The sequence below is a fragment of the Berghia stephanieae genome, chromosome 2, assembly GCF_034508935.2.
Source record: "Berghia stephanieae isolate SIO BIC M18660-M18661 chromosome 2, UCSD_Bste_1.3, whole genome shotgun sequence".
Lineage (NCBI taxonomy): Eukaryota > Metazoa > Mollusca > Gastropoda > Nudibranchia > Aeolidiidae > Berghia > Berghia stephanieae.
Window position 1 is genome coordinate 60,124,123 of NC_088361.1, and position 24,626 is coordinate 60,148,748.

At 33.8% G+C, this 24,626-nt stretch overlaps 1 protein-coding gene across 1 annotated transcript in view; it reads left to right on the top strand.

Annotated features, from left to right (window-relative positions):
• LOC144965263 (leucine-rich repeat serine/threonine-protein kinase 1-like) overlaps positions 1-23,618 on the top strand; it is a gene marked incomplete in the record, with an annotated part of 51,772 nt that extends 28,154 nt beyond the window's left edge. Inside the window, 17 exon segments of the mRNA XM_078900414.1 lie at positions 1,715-1,885; positions 2,714-3,089; positions 3,730-3,851; positions 4,415-4,602; positions 5,696-5,947; positions 8,504-8,623; positions 9,395-9,543; positions 10,809-10,936; positions 11,635-11,805; positions 12,645-12,809; positions 13,441-13,707; positions 14,025-14,249; positions 18,150-18,284; positions 19,521-19,718; positions 20,958-21,131; positions 21,308-21,433; positions 22,188-23,618. Of these exon segments, the coding sequence (XP_078756540.1) occupies positions 1,715-1,885; positions 2,714-3,089; positions 3,730-3,851; positions 4,415-4,602; positions 5,696-5,947; positions 8,504-8,623; positions 9,395-9,543; positions 10,809-10,936; positions 11,635-11,805; positions 12,645-12,809; positions 13,441-13,707; positions 14,025-14,249; positions 18,150-18,284; positions 19,521-19,718; positions 20,958-21,131; positions 21,308-21,433; positions 22,188-23,300 (4,080 nt within the window).
• Positions 23,619-24,626: the final 1,008 nt, after the last annotated feature.

Sequence of the window (24,626 nt, forward strand, 5' to 3'; positions counted from 1 at the left end):
CGCAGGGCTGTCCTTGTAATATTGTCCTTTGGTTTCCTCAATGTGTGTCCTATCCATCTCCATTTTGTTTTTTATAATTGCCGTTCAACGGCTTCTTGTCCTGCTCTTCTCCACATTTCTTTGTTTTTGATTTTGTCAATCCATTTTATCTTCAGGATTTTGCAATGACAAATGTTTGTAGGCAATGAAGGACGCATTAAGTGGTTTTCCAAGTTTAGGAGCCATAACAAGAGGAGAGACTTAACATTTGAATTGAATATTTTGAATTTTGTTTTCATTTTAAATTTTTATGCTTTCCAAATGTTGAGTGATTTGAAGGCTACTCTGGCTTTTTGAATTCGTTTAATGACATCTGTATCTGTGCCACCGGTTTGGTCTACAACACTGTCCAGATATGTGAATTCTTTGACTTCGTCTCGTTCTGAATTGTCAAGGAGTATAGGGGTTTTGTTTTCTGTGTTTAGTCTCATGATTTTTGTTTTTCCAGTATGGATTTGGAGGCCAATTTTCTTTGATTCGATATTAAGTCTATATTTTTTATTTTGCATTTAGACGGCATTGTGTGATATTAATGCTAGATCATCATCAAAGTGTAAGTCATTTCGCTGCTTCATGAGTTCCCATTGTATTCCATTTCTAGTATTTTCCAGGCTTCTTCTCATAACAAAGTCGATGGCAAGAAGAAATAGAAAAGGAGACAGCAGAGTGATTTTACAACTTGTGTCCTTGTGCAGGCTTTGCATAAGGTTCACCAGTTTTTGGGGTATCACGTAATGTCGAATGATTTTCCATAATGACTACCTGTTGAGACTATCAAAAGCCTTCTCATAGTCAATGAAGTTTAGGTAAAGAGGTGAGCTCCATTTATTGCTTTTCTCAATGATTGTTCTGAGGGAGTAGATGTGGTCTGTATAGGATCTATTTGACCTGAATCCGGCTTGTTCATCTCTGAATTTAAAGTGAACAATGTCTTTCATTCTGTTGAGCAGGATTCTGCTGCAGATCTGCCCTGGTATGGATAGCAGTATTACTATTTTCTTGCTTGAGATACATTTATTCCTGTTTTTGCTTTCAAAAAATAAAATAATATTAATCATGAAAGACAAATTCGTTTTAATATTACTAGAAATTTAAAATAATTATGAAAGCAAATATATATTTATATATAGTATCAATGCTTAAGCACAATTCAAAGGTGTTATTAAGCAGTTTCCAAACAAAATTCCTGTAGATAGGTCTTCACTCCTGGAACAATAAAAAAACTTCATCAACTTTTCAGTGTTTTCGCCTTTGTAATAAACCAACTAAGGCACTATATAAAAACTATGTATTGTTATTATTATTATTATTATTATTGTTATTATTTTTATTATTATTATTATTATTATTATTATTATTATTATTATTATTATTATTATTATTATTATTATTATTATTATTATTATTATTATTATTATTATTATTATTATTAATTTTATTTTTATCATGTTATGCAGACTGCATTTCAATTATTGTGTAAAAAAAATAAATTTTCAAACAAAATATAATATATTATCACCCATATTACATACCATTATTTAGATTGACAAGGGTGATGATCATGATTTTCAGTTAATACAAATGGCACAGGTGTCAATGTTCAATAAACATAAAATGTTGGAGCATTGACTTCATCTTTTGATTTTTTATAAATTTATTCTTGAAACTGTTGCAGAATTTTAAGAGAGATTTGACATTTCAAACTTGGGAGTTTCCAGTCAATGAAGCCATGTCTGTGACTCATCCATGTTTTCTCACAGAAAACTCTCTCTACATCATCGTTCACAATGCCTATTATGAGGAAGACAAACTAGAGAAAGTGTCTCAACAAATAGCTGCTATTCAGGTATTTCCTCTTTTTTTTTTGTAAACCAGCAAAGATAAACAGAGCATTACTGTTGATCCATATAATAATACTGATCAAAACAAAACATAAATCATCTTAACGTTTATCTTAATGTTAAAAAAAAATGTTTTAAAAATGATTTTGTTATTCAAAATTCAGGAAATATCAAACGATTGCTCATGCCGTTTTTAGTTTTTTTTGTAATTGAAATATTGATCTCAAGATTAGGATATCCAAAACATGTGAATCTCAAGAGTTTACGATATTCTTGGTACAGTCTAGTCTATTCTTAGGGCTGACAATCAATAAGTGCATATTAGAGAGCAGTAGGGTAACTGTCTTGTGCTGGGATTAAAATAAATGCTAAAATTTAGATGAAATAAAACAGCATCAAAACATTTTTGCTAATTTGAGCCTTTTTGCTTTAGTTTTAAGGAATATTAAGAATTAATGAACATGTGACTTTTGAGATTATGCTGTCCTCATCCCACTTACCCCTCCACAAATTTAAGAGAAGGAAACAAAACAATTTCAATCTCGAAATGAAAGACTTTGGATGATAAACATCAAGTGCCAACTAATAACTAATGAATCTATGGCTATTTATCGAGCAGTGCCTTGGTTTCAAATGCCAATGTGGGTAATTCAATGTGAAATCTTTGGAAAAGGCTTCTTACTTTCATTTTTCATGTAAAAAGAGTTGTAGGAGGTAACAGCTTTTTGCTATCAACAAATATAAAAATCAAAACAAAACAAAAACAAAATAAAAGCAACAAAACACAAAACATACCTATCTATTGTGACATCTTTATCTTTCTGTTTCTCTAGGCGAGTGTGACACAGCCTTGCATCATCGTTGTCTGTGTTTTTCTGTCTTCCAAGGATGAGATTTTTGACGATCTGAACCAAAATCTCCACCACAAAGTATCGTCTGTTTTGAAGTGCCACTATGTACCTTTCATATTTGACAACAAACCCTCTCTTGATTCATTACTAGCTACCATTTATTCAAAAGCCTCTATGATGGATAATGTACAGCATGGAAGAAATCGATTGGTGCAACGTAAAGTACCAAAACTATTTGTAAATATAGCAGATCAAATTAAAAGCATTGGAAAACAGTCATGTAGCCGAGACGAGTTACTTACCACATTGGGTCTTGTGCCCAGGGATTTACAAGATACTGTTGACAGACGATTGAGATGTAAGATTCTTGGATTTTAATGATATTAATATATTGTTATAAAATTATTATTATTATTATTATATTATTATTATTATTATTATTATTATTATTATTATTATTATTATTATTATTATTATTATTATTATTATTATTATTAGTATTATTATTATTGTTATCATTATTGTTGTTGTTATTATTATTATTATTATTATTATTATTATTATTATTATTATTATTATTATTATTATTATTATTATTATTATTATTATTATCATTATCATTCTTATGTTATGCAGTCCGGAAGGTCATTGATATATATCAAAAAGAAAGTTGGCCCTAGAACAGAACCTTGTGATACTCTTGTTGTCACTTGACTCTTTTCGATTTTTTTCCTAGGACCTTTCTACGACTATGTATTGACCGTGGATCTAATGTTGTTGTTTTTTTAAAACTCAACTATGCCTCACCATGTCATATTAAATTTTGGCTAATTATTTTAAAAGCTTCCAATATATTGATTTCAGACGTCAGATGTCTTGGTTATTTTTTTCTACTTTAAACTGATGTTTTGAATTTTGAATTTTTAAAAATCTTATCTTTTGGTTACTTATGGTAGGTTTGAGATAAAACATTTTATTTTTTCATTATGTGATTTCAGTACAAGAATTCTTACTCCAAGTTGGAGCCATGCTTCACTACAATGTCCAGATTGGAGATCTGTGGAACTTTGTCATCCTTGATCCAGCCTGGTTGTATGATCTACTTAATTCTTTCATGGAGGTGAAAAATGTTTTTAGAATCATTCAACCCAAACATTGTTATGGTTTCAATCTTTAGTCTTGATAGATTAGTTGGTCCAACACTTGCTTCACACGTAAAGGGACTGTTGTTATTGATCCCGGAAACAGTGTAAGTTTTTTTTTTCAGAAACCCTCTCCCCTGTTCACTCAAGAATTATTTGGTCGCTGGATTTTTTTGATCTGGCAGAAAGTACTTTGCAATACTTGTCCTTTGAAGGGTAACAAGCAATTGCTGTCGTCTGTTTACAAACCGAGATAAACTCTGACTCCATGGGCCTCATGGCTCTGAAAGGCTGCAAAAAAAAAAAATAAATAAATAAAATAAAAAAGTCACTTTTAAACCAGGTGGCATCAGACTTGTGGTGAACCTTATCAGATTTGATAAGCATCTGAAGAAATATAGGTTTACTTTCTGGTTCCGTTCTGACCTACCTTTTCACTATATATTTTGCAACTGCATAAACGAGTACCATTTTGTTATTTGTAAAATAATTGTTTTATTTTCATCCTTTATAATATTTTTAATTCAATCCCATTTCTCAGATTTTGCAACGTGGACAGCCAAAAGTTGGAATTGGTCAAGTTGAAGAGTTTGCTGCTCAAAAGATTGGTCAAGAACTGTTTCCTGCTTTCATTTCTCTCTTGGAGTTTTTCAACATTGGCATGAGGATTGAGGAAAGAAGAGGAATGAGTATCAGCTCAAATAGTGAAGAGATGGATGGGATTGAAAGGTAATCGTGTACTTAAGTGAGTGTTTAAGCACTTTTTATTATTACATGCAACAAATAGAACAATCCTATTATTACTACCAAAGTCTTCATTAACAACTTTCATGAAAAAAAGGAAAAGACACAATAGACTCTTGTACTCTCACGTTGAAAATGAAAGGGAACAAGTTACAAATAGAATTGTCTTGCTGATGAGCACAAATTCAGGTAAATACTTTGCTTTTGAGCTTATTATGAGATATTTGTATTGTTGTCGTTTTAGAAAAGGAAACGCTAATTAATATTTATCTGTAAAGACCAACATGTCTGTCTGAGCTAAAACAGTTGTGAGGGTGGATGTTGAGATACAGAGGCAATGGATTGGCCACACACTCAGGAAACCAAAGACCCATGTTTGTTGTCAAGCCACAAAATGGAAGCCACAAGGGAAGAGGAAAGAGGGAAGACCAAAAAGTACCCAAAGGGCATGGACACAAATGAAAAGCAGATGGATTACAGCTGTACTGAGGTAGAGGCATTAGCCCAAGACAGGATATGATTGAAAGCTCTTATTTTTGTTCAATACACAAATGAGGGAGGGGTGCACTAGGAAAAAATAGAGAAATAAGCGACGTGGATGGAATGTAATTTTAAATAGAGAATAAAAACTTAGATTACCCTCTTAATAGGAAACTTCTTTGTTGCCATTCGAATACAATTAGCTTAGTTTGAAGGCACAACAGACAATTGATATCGCTTCTTTTCGGGACTTTACTCTCATTTGTTTCACCAATATGTGGCTTTTAAAAAAATTGTCCTTCAGTGAGCTGTCATACATATGCCCAAGTTCTGGCTGGAATCATTTGTTTTAAAAAAAATATGGCAGATATACATTTTCGCAAGCAGGGACACTTATTTATGAAATTTTACTTGATCATTGCAAAAATGAGCAATTTTACTCGTAAGTAAGGAAAGGAAAAAACCCATTAAAATCAAAAATAACAAGCAGTTTTTTTTGTTTGTTTTCAATGCCATACATGTAAATTGTATAACCAATCAAGGTTGTAATTAGTTTACATAGTGCTAATATTGAACTTTAAAAATTTTGTTTCCACAGCCTTCTTATCCCTTCCCTCTTATCAGTGCAGCCACCAGCATTTTTATCCAACGATATCTCTTATTCCCACTCTACATCTCGATTTTACTGCCTACCCGCAATTCCAAGTGCCCTCTGGAGTCATGTGATCAGTCAGTTAATTCCTGCTTTTGACAGATTCAACAGTCCTAGCCTTTCATTGCCAGAATTTTTGAAGCAGGTAGAGCATTCTGACGACATGAAAAAGTCTTTTAAGAGAGGCACAAGAAAAAGGTAATTAAACGACGATACTTCAACATTTTATAATCAAATACAGTAGAATTACTTTAAACCGAAATTTTGGGGACCTTCTAAACTATTTCGGTTCAAAGACATTTTGGTTTAAAGCAAGTTCCCGTTTTGCAATGTTTTTCAGGGGTAGTAACTATTTAAGGAATTTGCTAATTTAATTGTTTCATGGGTTTCCCCTTAAATGGAGTTGTTGAATAAATGCCGTCTTCGTAACCATTTTTAAAATGTTTTTTTTAAAATTGTTTTTTTTTGGTGTATTTTAAAAATATTTTTGGGGGTTTTCGTTTTTCATTAAAAATTGTTGAAAGAGTTGAGTTCGGGATGCCGTGTTTTTTTTACATATCTCCGTCTTGGTCAACTTTTTTTTTCATTGACTTCACATAGTATTTTGATTTTAAACTCAAATGTGTAAGCACAGTGCTTTCTTTTAGTAAAATGTAAAGCTAAAATAAGATGGTAAGTTCTTGTGCGATAATTGATAGTGAATGATGCGAGCTACTCAGAGGTGAAGTGAAATGGAAATGAAAAGGAGTGTCAATGCTAAGCTGTCTACTACACACCCCTCTTTTGTTGAAAAGCCATTAGGTTCAAAGGCCCAATTACATAGAACCTCCCCCCCCCCCCCCCTCACACATACATTTAAACAAAGTGGAAATGAAATGGCATTTCAATTCAATGGTAAGTTGTCTACCCCCCCCCCCCCCCCCCCCCCCCCCCCTTATCGTCGTGTTGAAAATCCAGTCAGTTCCAAAGCATCAACACACGAGCGAGAACATCTCGCTTGCGTGATTCTACACCCCAACTCCCCCTCTTTCCTCATTTTTTGACTGCCAGTCACCCGGTCACCCGCTGTCTTCCTTTTCCAGTCTGTGCGACTGTGGTGTTGGCCAAGTCCAAGTGCAGTGATTGAAGTGTTTGCCTCCCCCCAACCCACCCATCACCCTCATCTTATACTTATGCTCTGTTTAATATCACCGGGCATTATTACGTGTGGCCTCCTTCCCGAATTTTTGAAGAAAAATAGAGAGAGAAAAGGGGAAGGTGCTCTCAAGTTGTTTCGGTTTAAAGAAAGTCCTGCTTAGAAGTATTTCCGTTCATCGTAAGAATTAGTACAAAGAAAATGGAGAAACTAGTACAATTTAGTAAATTCTTTGCGGTTTAAGGTATTTTTCGGTTTAGCTTCTTTCGGTTTAAAGTAATTTTACTGTACTTTAAATTAATATTAAGATAATAGGTAAATAAATGAATAGATGAATAAATCAACAGTAATTAAATCAATTTTAATAATTAAATGAATAAAGGAATGAATAGATGAATAAATGAATTAAAGAATAAATAAATGAATTAATTAATTAAATAATATAATTGAAAAAATAAGTAAATATATTAATTAATTGAATGATAAAACAAATAAATGAAATATTAACATGAATTACAATTTTTAAAGAACAGGATGTAAAGTAAAATCAACAGGAAGCAACTATAAAACACATATCCACTTTTCATCATGGAGTCTTACTGTTCATTGTGCTGGCAAAGCAAGTAAAGGATATAAAGAATAGTTAACAGTAATATTTAAAATGTTGCATTAAGTTACTATATTTGGTTGATTTCTTCATATTGTTATTGTATTTGTTATGTGGTACAGTGGAATGATACAATGGGGATAGTGGGACTAGCAAAAAAGTAAAAGTCCTGTTATATCAATGCATATGGTATTTGAAGGAAGGCAATACTGAAGGAAATATAAAAACGCATGGAACACATTTCGCACAAACAACGTGACTATTAATTCCATTCCTTTAACTCCCCTTCCCACCATCACATCCCTCACCCTCCCTCCCCTATACTACTTACTTCAGAACAAGAGGCGAGTTGGAACAGTACAATGGTTAAATTCTACCACCCTCCTTTCCTCTGCTTTCTATCCATTCCAACCCCCATCACTGTCAGCCACTACCACTAATTGCACTTAAAAACTCAAGTAGCGCACCATTCCTATGATAATAAAAGACAGTCTCAGGTTTTACATTGAGACAATCGCTGACTCACTTCTCATTAGGTATAGTTACCTAACCTGACCCGATTCGCACTCATTAGTCTTACGTGTTTCAACTTTTTGATTGGTCAGCCATGCATCTCTTGTTAGTCATTTATTATGTCATTGTGGTTTGTTACACATAGAGTACATGCCACCCCATCTCTGTTTCTTATAAGTTGTGAGTGAAATGTTTGTTTTGCTCTTTCTCTTCTCGAGTTGTTCGCTGTTTTCAATTGGGAACTAAACTTGTAACTTTCACCCCCATTTTAACAGTGTTCCAAGAAAAATTATCCTACTATATCTATGCATGTTATATAATATATGAATTATATAAGCTGTAGAATGGGTTTTAAAAAATTTCCCATTGTAGCCTAGCTCCCATTGCATCCAAGGCGAGCTGTACTCTACCTGCAATTTCAATCCAAAATTATTTTGAAAAAAAGAATAACACACAGGAACAAAGTAATATAACATATTATTACATTGAAAATCTCCAGCGTTTCATTGAAAGGTTTGCGTGTCCAAAATAAGAATATACAGTTCTGGGCTTCTGGTATCATGGTCTCATATGACCGAGGACTCGTTGTTGTGGAGGAAGTTCAATATGAGGCTCACAGGTAAGATTTACTTTTCCATAATTACTTGCATATGTATCTAAAATTGATGTTTATTGTCATGTATGTGATTTATGGGTGATGGCTATGTTGACAATCATGATGATTGATGTTGATGAAAATATTTTCCTAGGTGAAATATTTGAATTTTGTAATGGCTTTTAAAAAAAGGGTTGATCTGTTCACCCAGCTATATATGGATAGCTAGATCTTTTTAGACCGGGAAAATATAAAAATTGCTTGGAAAATAACTGTTTATCCTACCATAGTTGACTAATAAATTGCATGCTTCATGTGTAGGAAGAATCAGCCGTGAACAATACTGATAGGAAAGGACCCCTGACAATTTTTATTGTATTACTTTAAAACAAATTGACCTTCTGTATAGATGTATAGAGCCGTCGTTATTATATTTAAAGAAATATATAAATTAATAAATAGATAAGATTCAAATGTAAAAGAAAAGGCGAAATAATATTCGCTATAACAGAGTCTATTAGTAAATTGAAAATTGAAGAGAGAAAAAAGCAATTTAGATCAGGAACTAAGTCATATGAAAAATTACATGGAGTGAACTTATTGTATTCCTAGTTAAGATATTGATCAGTGCTTTTTGATATCTACATCAATTTGTTATTTTAATACATTATGTTTTGAATTGTTTAGAGGGATGCCCCACCAAAATTAATGTATTATAAATTCATCACTCTTTTCTTGGTCAAAGAAAAAAGAAAAAAGACTTTTACCTATCATTTAACTCTGTCAATGTTTCAGTGGAAAAGCTCTCAAGGGAATATTGGTGACTGTCAAAATTCGAGGTGATGCTACCCAGTCAGATGCCCATGACTCTTCACAAAAAGAACTTGCTGCGATAGGAGTCGTCACTGATGAACTGGAGGAAATCTTGGAACTTTTCAATCCAAGTAAGAAAACAACATTTAGGGAGGCCTGATTGGGTACTGGAATAACATGCAAACCGAGTTTAGATACAGTTAAGAGTTATTTGTTTTTTTATGAACCCTGTGTCCACCCAGCATTATTTGTGTACGGTAGCTAGAATTATTAGACATGGGTGATAGTAGGGTGATAGTACTTTGAAATAAACCATCACATAATCCCAGGGTGGCTCTTTTCATTCAGACCTGCAGATTTCGTGATACACTCCAGCTCTACGACATTTGAGAGGAAATACTTCTCTACTCTAACAAAGAATTTGTTTGTTTTTCTAATGAAGGGAACATTACCGGTATTTTCTTTTTTTGGTGTTGATAGAGGTTGAAGAGGAAAAATCTCTTTGAACAGTATTCCATTGATCTGAGAGTGTCATCGTCCTCTGACGGTTTAAAAAAAATTACATTGACATGATTTGAGTATTTAAACATTTAAAAAAAAATTATTGTCCAAAAATGTTTTCCAACAATTTTGACTCAGGATAAACAAACAATTGGGCACTGATTAAAATAATTTCTTTATTCTCAAATTCATTTAAAGTATTGCACAATATATTAGTACACAGATATGAATGTGTCTACTTTCACTATTAAAGAGAGGATGCTAATTTCTTTATTGTTTACTCTCCAGAGATGTCTTTTATGTATTTTCAGCTATTATCATAATTACCTCAATTATAGGACAAAATTTGTCATAGCATAAGTCATATTTGTAGTCCTTCAGAGCCATTAGTCTCATGGAGCTAGAGTTCATCCTGGTTTCTACAGCAAGAAACAGGTAATAGAAATTGCTTGCTATCCTTTGGAGGATGTTAGTATATCACTAAGTACTTTTAGCCAAATCTAACAGAACTAGCTACCTAATCACTGCTGGGTGGACAAGGAGGGGGGGGGGGGGTCTGAAAATATCTTGAATGCACCCAAGATTGATCTTGATCCCTTTGCGTGTGAAGCGAGTGCTCTACCAACTGAGCTATTGGGACTTTCCATAAGTCATATTCACTGATGCATTTGACATGTGCATTTCTCCATGAAAGGATTATACATTTCCTGTGATATAATGGACCAGTGTTAATATCATATAGTAGGCTGTCACAACACCATAATATGACTCATCGAAGTAAGTCGGTTTGTTGAAAGAATGCTAAATCTTTTTTGTCTTTCTTTCTTTCTTTTTTTTTCTTTTACGTCCATATACTGCCTTCACCACCATCACCATCATTTACACCTCCTCAAAGAACTTATGGAATTCATGCAAGATTACCAGCCTGTGGCCCTTTGCCCTCACTGTCATAAAGAGATTAAACCTGGGCAGGGAGTTGTCAAGGAAGAAATCAACCACTTTCAAATCAATATTTGTGCACAGGTGATATTAAAAAATAATGATAATGGTGACAATAATAATGACAATAACAACACTAACGACGATGATAATGTTATCGGTAATGATAATAACAATAATTTATAGTCCAATGGGGTAAAGATCATTTGACCTCAAAACCATGGGTCGCTTAAGGATATTTTACAGGTTGTGGAAAAATGACACACATTTTGAAATAGTTATGGTTTTTGTATTCATACCATGTTAGCATATTTTACTTTTAAATAAAGATTCTTTTTTCTTCTTTTTCTGTGATTGGTGTGATCGGGTATATTTTAAATGACATTTAGACTGAATAAAAAAAAATTGTTGGCACAATATTTTCAAAAGAAAAGATGCGTGATGAATTACTATTTAAGATGACAACAAAGTTAGCAATTATTCTAAGTGGAAAACAAATGAAAAACAATTTAGATTGGTATTCGAAAGTGTGCTATCTGATAACCAAGTATTTTACGTTTTATTATTTTGTAATTGAGTAATTATGATGATGAAGATGATAATGATGGTGATGATGATGATGATGATGATGATGATGATGATGATGATGATGATGATGATGATGATGATGATGATGATGATGATGATGATGATGATGACAATGAAGATGAAGATGACGAAGATGATTGTGGTAGTAATGTTGATGATTTAAAAAGCGTTTTTTTTTACTTCATATTTTATAGAGAATATTGTGGGAAGATCATGTGTTTTGTGGAAAGAATGTCGTTTACTTAGATCAGATCATGCCAGAGTTCATGTTCCTGGAGCTGCCTGATGAATTCCGTATCAGGTTTGAAGATCTTGAATTTATGGATGAAAAGCTTGGACAAGGAATGGTTGGAAGTGTCGTGAAGGTAAAGGTGATCTGTAATCATATCTGTTTTGTTTTAGTACCCTTTCAGCATGTCTTATCGAACGTGTAGCTTACATCAAATGTGTTATGTTATTTTTGCCTCTTTGCTTTTATTGCTGCTGTATTTTTTCTTACTGAAGTAAGCACTGTCAAAAGCTGCCATCTTGATTTTGATTCTCAGCAAATGCCTCACAATTTCTTTTTTTTTCCGGAGCCTGTTCCACTCATTGTGAGACTGCCTATGCGTTCAGGTAAATTCAAGATTTCTTCACAATGGCCAGTTTCATAAAGCTGATTAAATAGTCATAAATTAGCCAGAGATAGCTAAACAACAATAGAATAGTGTAAACTTACCTTTTATTTTTAATATATTGTAAGAGTGATAGAAAATTGCTTTTGTTTTCAGGCGTACACCAATTAAATTTTTGGAGTTTTATCAGGGCAACAAAGAGAAATGCTTTTTGAATTCAAATCGGATATTGTTCTGGAGTTGGCAGTATATTTTTTGATAATTTTCTTTTGTAACTTTTATTGATACTTCTTAAAGTACTGTTAATTTAAGACTAAAGGGTCTCAGTATGACTGACTTTTTCAAATTCTAATTTCTCCAGTAATCCATCTAGTTATATTTACTTAGAGAACAGTAACACTGATATCTCTGGTTTCAGTTGAAACCTTTGTCACATCACTGTTACTGTTCTCTTTTTAATACAGTAAGACATTATATTCTATTAGAGCAAATTCAAATCCCGCCTGTAAAAGGTGAAAGTTAAAAGTCTGAAGATATTGAAGATGATAAAAATACGAAATTTAACAATGTAAAATTTATTTATTATCCAGGGTCGTTACAAAAAAGCAGATGTTGCCATCAAATCATTTTACACACCAACTCAGGAACCTGTGTTTGAGAGGGAAGCGGATCCTGTATACCCAAATGTGGGTATTGGAGATGAGCCCAGCCTTTCTATGACTCGAAAGGACCAACTTGACACAGAAATGAAGAAGGCAAGACCATTGGTGATCACTGACTTGGGGAGGGGGAAGAGGAAAGAAAAATATATTTAATTTTGTGTTCGTCTACATCTTTTGAAATTTTCATTTTATTAGTTTCTTTGTATTATATTCTCTTGTCATATCATGACTAAGTGTGGTATTATAATGACAGGGGATGGTCAAGGAGGTTATTTAAACAATAAGATATTTTCCATCATTTATTTATCTATTTATTTGATTTGATTTTCTCAATCTATCTGTTCTATTTCTTGCTAACGCTTCTTAACAATCCAACTCCTCTTCATCTGTCCCTTCCTTCAACCCTATTAGTATTAGATTCCTTCTTGCGTCCTTACAAACATACCCACTGTTCCAAACAGCTGGGTATCATCAGCACATTGATGGTAAGACAGGCCAAAGCCTCTGATAATCTACGTGATCAGTTAATTTTAATCTCGAATTAGTGTTGGTTTTAGATCCAGCAGAGATTAATATATAAACAGTCTCAAAATTGATATGATACAGCAATGTTTTACTTTAATCTTTGCGATAACCCTTTGCCTGTTTTTTCTATTTTTTATGAGATCCATGGACTTTTGTTTTTCATTTCAGTAAAATTTTACCTTTTGTTTTCACTCCACAGGTGTTGGATGCTTTCTTGGATTTGCGTCGTGAAGTTTCTATTTTAAGCAAGTTGAAACACAAATGTATAATTGCATTCCTGGGCGTCTGTATCAAACGGCAGTTATTGTTAGTTTTAGAATTAGCTCCCCTAGGAAGTTTCAGGTCATGCATCTCAATGATGAAAGAAAAGAATAATATGCTTGAGTATAGGCCATCTGCATCTGATCCAGCTATTGTGACCAAAAGTGTGTTTGGAAAAGACCTCACTTTTAAAATTCTGCTTCAGGTTTGAAATTAATTTATTTTTTGTTTTATTTTATAATGAAACATTTCTGCTGCAACATGATTTGTTAAGTAAGCATAGTCTCTTTTTTTTCACACCTAAAATGTTTTCGTCACTTTATAAGTGTATAATGTCCATTACTTCATTATGCCCTGTGATAATTCAGAATCAACCTTGATTATTTTTCCTATTTTGCTTTTCTGTTTAGACTTTGTAACATGCCTATCATTTACATTTATATTTCTGTATGTATATGATAATCTTGCTTTTAAACTGACAGTGGTGAACACAATTCAATATAATATAATCTTTTAACTCAGATTTCCAGTGGCCTCTCCTATTTACACAGTCAGAGTATCATATTTCGTGACCTCAAGCCAGACAACATTCTTGTCATGTCCTTGGATTTGGATGCAGACGTCAATGTTAAAGTTTCTGATTACGGGATATCTCGATTCTCAACTGTGAGGGGTGTCAGTGGCTTGGTTGGGACGGTTTGCTACATGGCACCAGAAGTCTTAGCCAAACAAACGTACACTAATAAGGTAACAAATTAGGATTAAATTCTGTTTTTTTTTTAGTTTGTTTTTTTTAAATTTGAGATAAGGAGAAAATTAATATTGTCAAAATTGTTGCCGTAGAATCTGAAGTAACATTCCCTTCTTCTGCCATTGACAATTTTAATACCACCATGCCTTTCTTCTCAGAGAAGCACTGACCTCCGCTGTTTCTTTTATTATATGCATGGAACCATTTACAGCCGGTCTAGCAGGATTCAAATTTCTAAACTGCTTTGCCATCCCATTAACAGCTACTTTTATCCTATTCTTATCTGGGTGCTAATATTTAGCACTGGGAGAGATGGGTATTTGTCTGTTATCCTTCTTTCTGTCATCTGTAGCATCCAATCGAGCCGGTCACTGGAGGATGTTTGTTCCAGTGCTATCTCTTCATGTTGATTTTACATATTGCCAGAATTGCTTTGTTACCCCCTTGTTTTTCTCATCGTTATCATGGGTGAGATTGACATACGAAGTCTGCATACTTATTTGTCATGTTCAGCTTTTTGTTCTTTGTGTACTTTTTTTTTCCAGATGTCACGTAAAGCTTTGAACTATGTTTAAGTGACTTGTTATGCCATCTCTGCTTTTGCCTAATTAGACGTTTCACATTTTGTGGGGTCCATGGTATCTACATTTTCCTGCTAATGACTTTCTTTGGGCTGTGGGTATTTATTGTTGTTTTAATTAGTTCTTTGTAATTTTCCAACTGGTATTACTATCAGATGCATATGACATCTCTTTGAACCTCTCAAAATTGTCACGAGGGTGCAGCAAATTGCATTCATATCCCCTTTTTAAAATGGAAATATTTGGAGGTTGTCGTAAGATGTAATAATAATAAAGTGTTCTTTTATAGCGCGCTAAACGCCGAAGCCTCAAAGCGCTTTACAATTTACTTATCAAACCATAAACACACTCGTACCAAGCCAAACAGACACACATAACAGTCGCACACACTAACTATGCAAGTTTTACTAAATGAAATTGACATTCAACAAAGTGGAATCAAAAAATAAAACGTATAATTTACTCATCAATAAGAAAATGCCTAGGATAAAAATTTATGGAAAAGATGAGTCTTTAGATTTTTCTTAAAACTTTCTATGCTGCCCGAGAGCCTTACTGACAAAGGAAGCGAGTTCCAAATGGCAGGTCCTGCTTTATAAAAAGATCTATTGCTGAAATTAGTATTCCGTGTTTTTGGCACTTTTAGTAGCTGGATCTCCGATGACCTAAGCTGGCGAATCGGGGAGTATGTTTTACATTGTTGTTGAGTCTGTTGTTACTTGAAACAATACTATATCATGGTTGCTCATTCCTGGTTATTATTCAACAGTGATCAATTAGACTGGGTATTGTTAATCATTTATAATTTTTATTATCTTTGCATTCATTCGTTTTTCATATGAAGTATCTTTTATAACTTTTTATGTTTCTCAATTTATATTGGGTAAATTGATGTCACCTCTGAGTATTAATTGTGGAGTTATTTTATATTGAAGTGGATTACTTATGATAAGTCATAAACGTGGTCCCTACTTGGTTTTCTTCAATGGCAACTGATGTTGAGATTTCCACATTTTAAATGTTTTTAATGGCAACTGATGAAGATGTTTCCATTTTTTAAATGTATTTAATAGCAACAAAATTTGATAGACTGAATTATTGTGGCAATCAGATGAAAGTTACTTAATTGTAGACAGCTATGATTACACTCCCTACTCCAAAAGCTTTGTCTTTTTTATAAGTTAGAGGGTTAAGAATGATTGGTTGTTGAAACTTTTAGAACTTCTATTTGTTGTGTTGACATGGATATTTGTGGTGATGATGATAACTGATTTGAATTTGTTGATTTAAGTTGTTGATCGACCATCTTCGATTTTTGTTTTCTTTTGTAGTCTCAAATGTGTATGTGTGTGTGTATGTTAAAATATTAGGGCAAATGTCATCTTTTTGGATAGTGTAGATTTTACTTCCCAGTTCAGGCATACATATTGTTTTGTAAGTACAGTCGACTCCGCTTAATTGCACACCCTGGGGAATCTGGATTAGTGTGTCAATTAAGCGGCGTGTGCGATTAAGTAGAGAAGCTAAAATTAGCACCTAAGCACCAACTTTTATGTGCTATTCATGTAGGACATTCCCCTCTGAGCTTTCTGCAGACATGGGAACGTCATGTTCAAGATATGGCCTCATTAGAATTTTTTAAAATTTGCTTTTGATTTGTTTCTTTTTTTTTTATTTGTTTGTTTTTGGTGTTTTTTCTTTTTCTCTTTAAAAAAAAAAAAAAAAAAAAAAAAAAAATTTCTTTCATGTTTTATCGACAACAAAATCTGACATTATTGTTTGTAAGAATAGTAATTGTGAAGCATTAATTGTTTCATATTCTGTGCATGCTGTTTATAAACCCTTGTCTCCAATCTAGTAAATGTTCGTAGATCATTTGTCAAGTATTCTTCTTTGATAAAGCGGCATAGTTTGTCCAGCATGTCAAATTTTTTCTGTGTTTGTCAGGGGTGGTGTATCACTTTAAGATCACTCATCCTCATCTTCATTATCCAGGTGTTGTTTTTTCTGTGGTTGAACTGAGTCCAGTAGCTCCTGAGATATCAGTACAACGCTGATGGATATGTTGTTGTCTATTGTAATGAATGGTTCGAACCATTACACTTTTTGTGTATTTTTAGATATCTTTTCCCAATCAAGATAGAATCAAGGTGCAGTGATTAAGTGGAGAAGGTGTGCGGTTAAGGGAGGTGGTTATATAGAAAAATGGGAATGTGTAGTGTATAAGCAGAGTGTGCGATTAACCGATGTGTGAATAAGCAGAGTGAACTGTATTTTGAAGTAAGTGATGGTGATTAATATTTTTGGTTGCTGCTGTCACTACCATCACAGTAAAGCAAGTGAATTGTCAATTTGATTTTAGTGCCAATGATTGAAATTTGATTAATGTTTTTGGTGGGTGTCTTATGAGTTGTTTTTGTGGTCCATTGTTTATGAAAGTAGTGATAATTGTTTGTTTTGGCTTTTATCCTCTCAGTCTGTTGTCCGAAGATTAACTAACTTGTCGAAATGATAAAATTAGGTTTTGATAAATTGTGAAACAATGTAAAGGTGTGTAAGAATGTATGTCTGGCTGGTTATCATTATCGCATTTAGAACTATATTTTCCTAATATGCCCCCCAAAAAAGATTACTCAATATAAAAGAACCTTAATTGATTTATGAATTGACCACAACAGTGTATGAAATCTTGATTTAAAAATGGACAAGAATTTCAAAATAGGAGAAACATGCATATATGATTGCGGGGAAGGAGAAGAAAACACCCACCATATACTTTAGACATGCCCAGAGTATGCAACAGCAAGAGAGGAATTTGGCCTGTTACCACATCTCTGTTGATAAACTGTAAGGGCCTGTTGCAGAGTTTTGGAGACAATGGCATTCCTTCCCCAACTCGACATTCAAACACGAAGACAATATGTTGGGGAATGAAGAAGAATAAGAAGGTTTAACCATGAGTTCATTTGAATGAATACAAAAAACATGACCGCTTGCTGGGTGACTAAACTCAATGGCTATTTAAGAGTTTGATCAATACTTTCAAATATATTTCGTTGGCTGAGGTTCTATTTCCACTTTTGGAAGATTATGAGATATGACATGCATTGCAATCAGATTTTAATTGGCTTCATCTGACAAAGTTTTTGTTCAAATCAGGAAATTAGCTCAAAACATGTTACTAAAGAGTGGTTGAAGTTTATACACAGTTTTTAACAAAAAATAAATTTTAAATAATTTTTTTCTCAATTTGAAGAAATGTGGTAATTAACCAGTTGATCTATAGTCCACGAATTTTGTTTCATGTATTTTTAGGTGGATGTGTATTCTCTTGGGATTGTCATGTTTGAGACAGTGACTGGTGTGTCTCCCATTGACCTGTTGGGTACAAACCAGCAACCTATGGTATCGGAGATTGCAAAGTCTTGTGCTGTTCCCATGCATGTGAAGGTAACAAACTATTGATGGTTTAGTTATTGTCAGTTGAGTTATGAGGAGTGAGCAGTAACGATAAGAATAATGATGGTGATGATAATGATAATAACACTACACTATTACTATTATTACTTCTACTACTACTACTACTACTACTACTACTACTACTACTACTACTATTACTACTACTACTACTACTACTGCTACTACTACTACTACTACTACTACTACTACTACTACTACTACTACTACTACTACTACTACTACTACTACTACTACTACTACTACTACTACTACTACTACTACTACTACTACTACTACTCTTAATATACCAAGCCAAGATGCTTTACCGTGTATGAATATTACATGTGTCCCATCACTTTAAAATTATAGTATGTCGGAGTGAACCAGATGTAAAAAAAATGATTTTTTACACTTAAAATAATAAGAAAATTAAGATTTTAGTTTTTTATGATGATGATGATGATGATGATGATGATGATGATGATGATGATGATGATGGTGGTGTTAATGATGATGATGGTGATGAAGTTGATGATATAATCTGGTATGGATCTGATGTTGTAAAGCATTAATTAAGAACTTGTTTAAATTGAGCTTTATAAATTTTTAATTGAGCTTTATATAGCGCAATATCCACTAAATGTGCTCAAAGCGCTTTACAAGGGGTCCTTGGTCAACAGCAACATTTAACATGTAGGACGGGACATGATGCCTGTTAGGCGATATTACAATTTTTCGGACAAAGACAACGCTGTTAATGGCCAGGTACTCATTTTACACCTGAGTATGGTGAGAGAATGTGAGTAAAGAGCCTTTTCCAAGGACTCAACTATGCGCCGAGCGCGAGGCTCGAACCCAGGACCTTCCGATCCGAAAGCGAGTGTCATACAACTAGACCACATAGCCGCACGTTTAATGAGGTGAAGGTATATATATATATGTCATGTATTGATGTGCTTATCACTTGTTTTTTTTATGGAATAACATGAAAGATAAAAAAAACTTTAATTTCTTTAGAAAGTCATATGTATTTTGAAGTGCCGTTAAAACCTCTAAATATAATCTGAATAGATTGAAAATAAATTGCTTAATATTTTTTTATCAATCAATGTTGGATTGAACTCAAAAATATTTTAATTTTTCAATTAATCTGACTTATGTTAACATTGACTTTAAAGGTTACACGTACCTTGCATCATTTACACTCATTTTTGAATTATTTGACAGTTATTCAAGGTGAGTTGCAACTTTCCTTTCCTTGAGCATCTCATGGAGGAATGCTGGAGTTATCGTATGGACCACAGGCCTTCCATTCATGGAGTCATTAAGAGAATGAAATCAGACCAGTTCTTATTGCTACATGATGTGTTGTGGGCTGATATATTTTCACAACCTGTGCAGGTTACCTGTATTTATTCATGCCAGGTGAGACCTAAATATTTTTCATATAATTTCAATTTCCATTTTGTAAACATCATCTCTTTGAGATTATTTGGATTTAAAAACCAACCATGCGGATGCATGGATAAATAGTTCCCCATTTATATTCAAGACAGGACAGCGTAGATCAAGGGTATGGCCTTTGCTTTGTATCTGAAAGGTACCAAGATCGAATACCTGCTGCGTTGTGTGGACTTGAGCAAGACACTTTGCCTTAGCTCACTTTGCGGCTGACCCATGGGTTATCCCAGTCTTTCCTTGGAATAGACCATAAAAACAAAAAAAATTCCCACTGGACATGAATAAAGTGAATTTTTAAAAAAACCTATGCAAAGGGAATGTACAATCCACGCCAAACACTGCGCTCAACTTCTGATGATTTGAAACTTGAAATTCCAAAGATTGGATTTAGAGCAGGGTGAGAGTGCTTCCATATTTTGCACCAATGACTCGGTTCAATTGCCCCTTACAAATGAGGACAGCACCATTCTTAACTGTTCTCAAAAAGAATCATTCTACATATATATACTCTCCAAAATGTTATCTTTCAGTCACGTCTGATGTTGTGAGTGTTTTTATTAAAGTAGTGATGAGTTCAAAACCTGTTCTTCTTAGAAGAGTATCCACATACACACAAAATGTACATTATTACTTAATTCTTTATTTGTTCATTTATCTTTGAATAATGTTTTAGATTTATTCGATTTGACTCAAGTGTAGCCACCATTCATTCCGGGTTTTTTTTTTTTGGGTTGATTTTAAAAACATTGTGTTTATAAGGAAATATTTTAATGGGTTGTATTTGTTAAGAAACTTTATGAACAGTTTTCAACTTTATTACATAACTTTACTTTATAAAGCATCTCACCAAGATTGTAGGTCGAGAAATAAGAAATAAATGGAGACGGAAATCAAGTATTTGTAAGCAGCTTGCTTTTAAGCTGAATATTTTTCTTCCATAAGAATCTGGACACAGCATGGCTATGATAGAGATCTGGTCCATGTACGATTCTATTGAATAGATATTGTACTTGCTTCATTAATTTTTTAAAAATCCCTTGTTCCTTGTCTGACTTGGGGATTGAGGTTACAAGTTGTCTGTTTTGATTTTTAAAGATTTTCCTACACTGTAATAACAATGTGTTACTGGTAATATTAATTATTTATGAGCATCTTTTTAAATTACTTATACATTCAATCAATTTATTTTTTTTAAAATTTCAGACAAGTGGTCGCACAACTCTTTGGATTAGCGAAAGTGCTCTTGAAGGTTCCTTAAGATTGTTGAGTGTTTATGATGTTAAGTCCTCCAGATACACAGTGAGGAGAAAGCCATTTCCAGGATCCAAGGTCAAGGCCATGGCCAAGGTCAGAGAAAAAATCTGGCTTATTTCTGAGGTATGTAGACTTTCAACCTCATAGTTATTTTTATAGTATGACAAGTACTTCCAAATGACAATGTTAACACTGGCGATAAGCATTTCTTTTTGTGGCCAGGCCTTTATGCAATGCTTAAAAAGTTACAATGAAGAGATATTTATATTTTTTAACCATTGAATTGTTTCCTTCTCCAGGGATTTAAAGAAACAGAGGAGATAGTACGTGGTATTCAAAGTAAGTTTGAAGTAAAGAAAGGAATTTCTTTGGATGAGGTACCTTCCTGTCTGGTCTGTCATACCTGGAGACCTTCCAAGGCTGTGGTAAGGATGAAGCATAGGATTTTAACTATTTTGATCTTTTTTTCCTCTAGGTTATGTGAAGGGTGAATCCTAGGAAATAAAGTAATTTGTTCTATTTCTTAAATTATGTAATACGTTTGAAATAACTTATAGGGTTCCAAGGACGTGACATTACTTCATCTCAACAACGTACAGCAACCAAAAGTGGTTCCACTTGGAAATTGGTAAAACTGGCCGTTGTCCCTCTCTGAGCAGTGTCGACAATCACTTGTAAAACATTGAACCATTTTAGCAAATAACATTTCAATCAATTTGATTTTTTAAATGCAACTGTGGTCGTAGTAAAGACCATAGCTTGATTATTTCCGTTGACTGTGGAACCAAAAGGGCCATTGCTAGGCAGGTGTAACGTCACACTTTTTGTGTGTCCCTATTTGTCTTATTTGTTGTAAACTGGAAAGGACGAGCCTATTTCAAAAACCGAAAGTTGAAAATCGGTTCTTGTGTTCTTATCTTGATCTTTTTATATTGGTAAGAATTGTTTTAATGTTTGATTATGAGTATTGATGTGCTTCCATCTCTTTGTTTGCAATAGCAAACGATAACAAATTTAAAGAAATTCCCAATCGTTTTAGCAATAGCATAACTTTATATTGCAAAATGAATATTGTTTACCTGAATACCATTGATATCTCAATCTTATTATTATCCACAAGACAACTTGAAAGGAATTCATTGCTGTTATATTTTTAAAAACCTCTTTTCTTTTTTTCAGGAGGACCATGCATTTGTTTTGATTGGCTACATAAATGGAACCATCACCACCTTCCATGTACACACCCAGGAACATAAAGTTGTCACCACCACAACCAAGCTTATGCTAAACACGGACCACCCCATATCCAACATTGTTACTGTCAGCAATGATTGTCTTATTGCCGCAGCAGAGCACACCTTATTCCTTCTAAAGATCCAAGAGCAACCGAGCGGTGATGGATTGCTTCATCCCTCTATTTCCTTCAATGGGTCTTTCTCCATCTACAAAGCATTGAATGTTATTGAACATATCAGCAACCTTGTGGCTGATCACGATTGTGTGTGGTGTGCTTTTGTTGGGAAACATAAATTAGTCAAATTCAACTGGAAAGAGCAAACTATTAAAGAAAATTTGCTTTTCTTTGTAAACTCTCAAACGAATAAAGTTGAAGTGATATGTGATGATTTGCTGAATGATACTTCCCCTCCAATCAGCCCACGGTCCAGCGACAACCCTCCCCCCAGACCAGTGAGAAGATCTACACTTACTGAATTTTTAGGAATTAGCAGTCTCTGCCTAGCTTCAAACCTTTTGGCAATTGGTACAGACACAGGAGGCTTGTTTCTCCTTCCTATTTCAAATAACAGTATGCAGGACATCTGTCCATTTCAACTACCATTTCTTCAACACCCGGAAAAAAGGGAAGGAGAACAAGACAATGCATTTAGATCACATTCAAATTCAGTCATTTCGTTGAGCTCAATGACTCAAAATTCAAGCAATGTCACCAACTCATTTTCTATTTCAAAAATCATCCAGGCTGGAAATGGACATCGATTAGTTTCACTTTTAAAACCAGATCCCGAGGAGTGGGTGCTCAGGAAACACTTTAGTCTTCAAAAGAGAAAGGCTCGTCATAGAGTTAGAGGTTGTATCTTTGAAGGAATGAATTCGGATTCAGTGGTTGATCATGATGACATTGAAGTGGTTTTGAATGGGTCTGTAGAAAACATAAACACAGTCAACAGGAGGACGTTTTCCATGACAGACTATGCAGAAATTGCCATTTGGGACAATGTGTCAGATGCAAGGCTGAATGTCATCAAGAGTTACAAAGATGGTTTTTGTTAGATAATGTTTTTTATATCGTTGTTATGTTAGTTAACAGTTGGATGGTTTGTTCTTATTATTTATGGAGCACAGATTGATATTTAAAAAACTCTGTTTATAGATTTTCTATTTTGTTCTTTCCCGCCACCAACTTTTAGTGAAAAGAGGCCAGTAACTACCTTGGCTGTGCTTTGTTAATTGATGTTATACATTTTTGACTATTGTATATTTTTACCACCTTGTGTTTAAAGCCTTTTGATTTTTTACATGCATACCATCTTAATTGTAAAATAGTTCAAGTGGTATTGATTAATGAATCAATAATTTGCATTTGTCTCTGACTTGTCAATATTATTTAGTTATTTGTTTATTATCTTTCTTATATCACTACTGCAGTAGAGGAATTTGTTATGTAGTTTTCCATAAACTTTTAGAAGGAAGGCAACATGATAATAGAATCCAAATCACTTTGAGTAACGACCTTATATTCCCATAGATGAAACTAGGAATAATCTGACCAAGTTTTGAAAAATAGCTTCACTGTACATATGTTTATATATAATCTCACCTTTAAAAAATATTTCTTGCCTACAAATTTTATTCAGCCGATGCAATGGCTTCTTCCGGGCAGTGAAATATATATGTAATCTTGAACGGCATGTCAATGATTACATATTATTAAAATATCATAACTTGGAGATTGATTGGATTTGATAAGAATATGTAGATTGAATGTGGAATAAAATGTTTCTGTAAAATGTGTGCACCTGAGAAAGGGAAAATGTGACAGGACACTTCAGTTGACATGGGAATAATGAGAGAGCTGGAATAGATCTGATCACTTAGATGTCACATATCAACAACTTTGGTAAAAACAAAAATACGGACTTAACCCTTTAACCCTCTCCTGTCATACCTTCAAAAGGTGTGCATTCAATGTTTTTATTGAAGCATCTATTGCGGATGTATGCTGCTGTCATGATTGCATATGTCCATAGATTTTTTGGTAACCCAGCTTGCAAAATGAGGCATCTGGCCATTTCGAAAAGACTTCGCCATGTTCTTTCCGCCTCTCCATTTTGATGCGGGGAATATGGCACTGTCTTTCGTGTTTTATCATATTTTCTGTAAGTAATGTACAAAATTCATCACATTGGTCACTTCTAAGGATTCTAATTTTCCCATAAGGGGACACATCACTGAGAAAAAGTTTGAAAGCTTTTGCAGTGTCACTTTTTTGTTTCAAGAAATAAACAAATGTCAGATTAGTGTAATGATCTACACAAACAAGGGAGTATCTCATTCCATTAATGTCATTTGGTTCCACAGGTCCTGCAAGGTCTACAT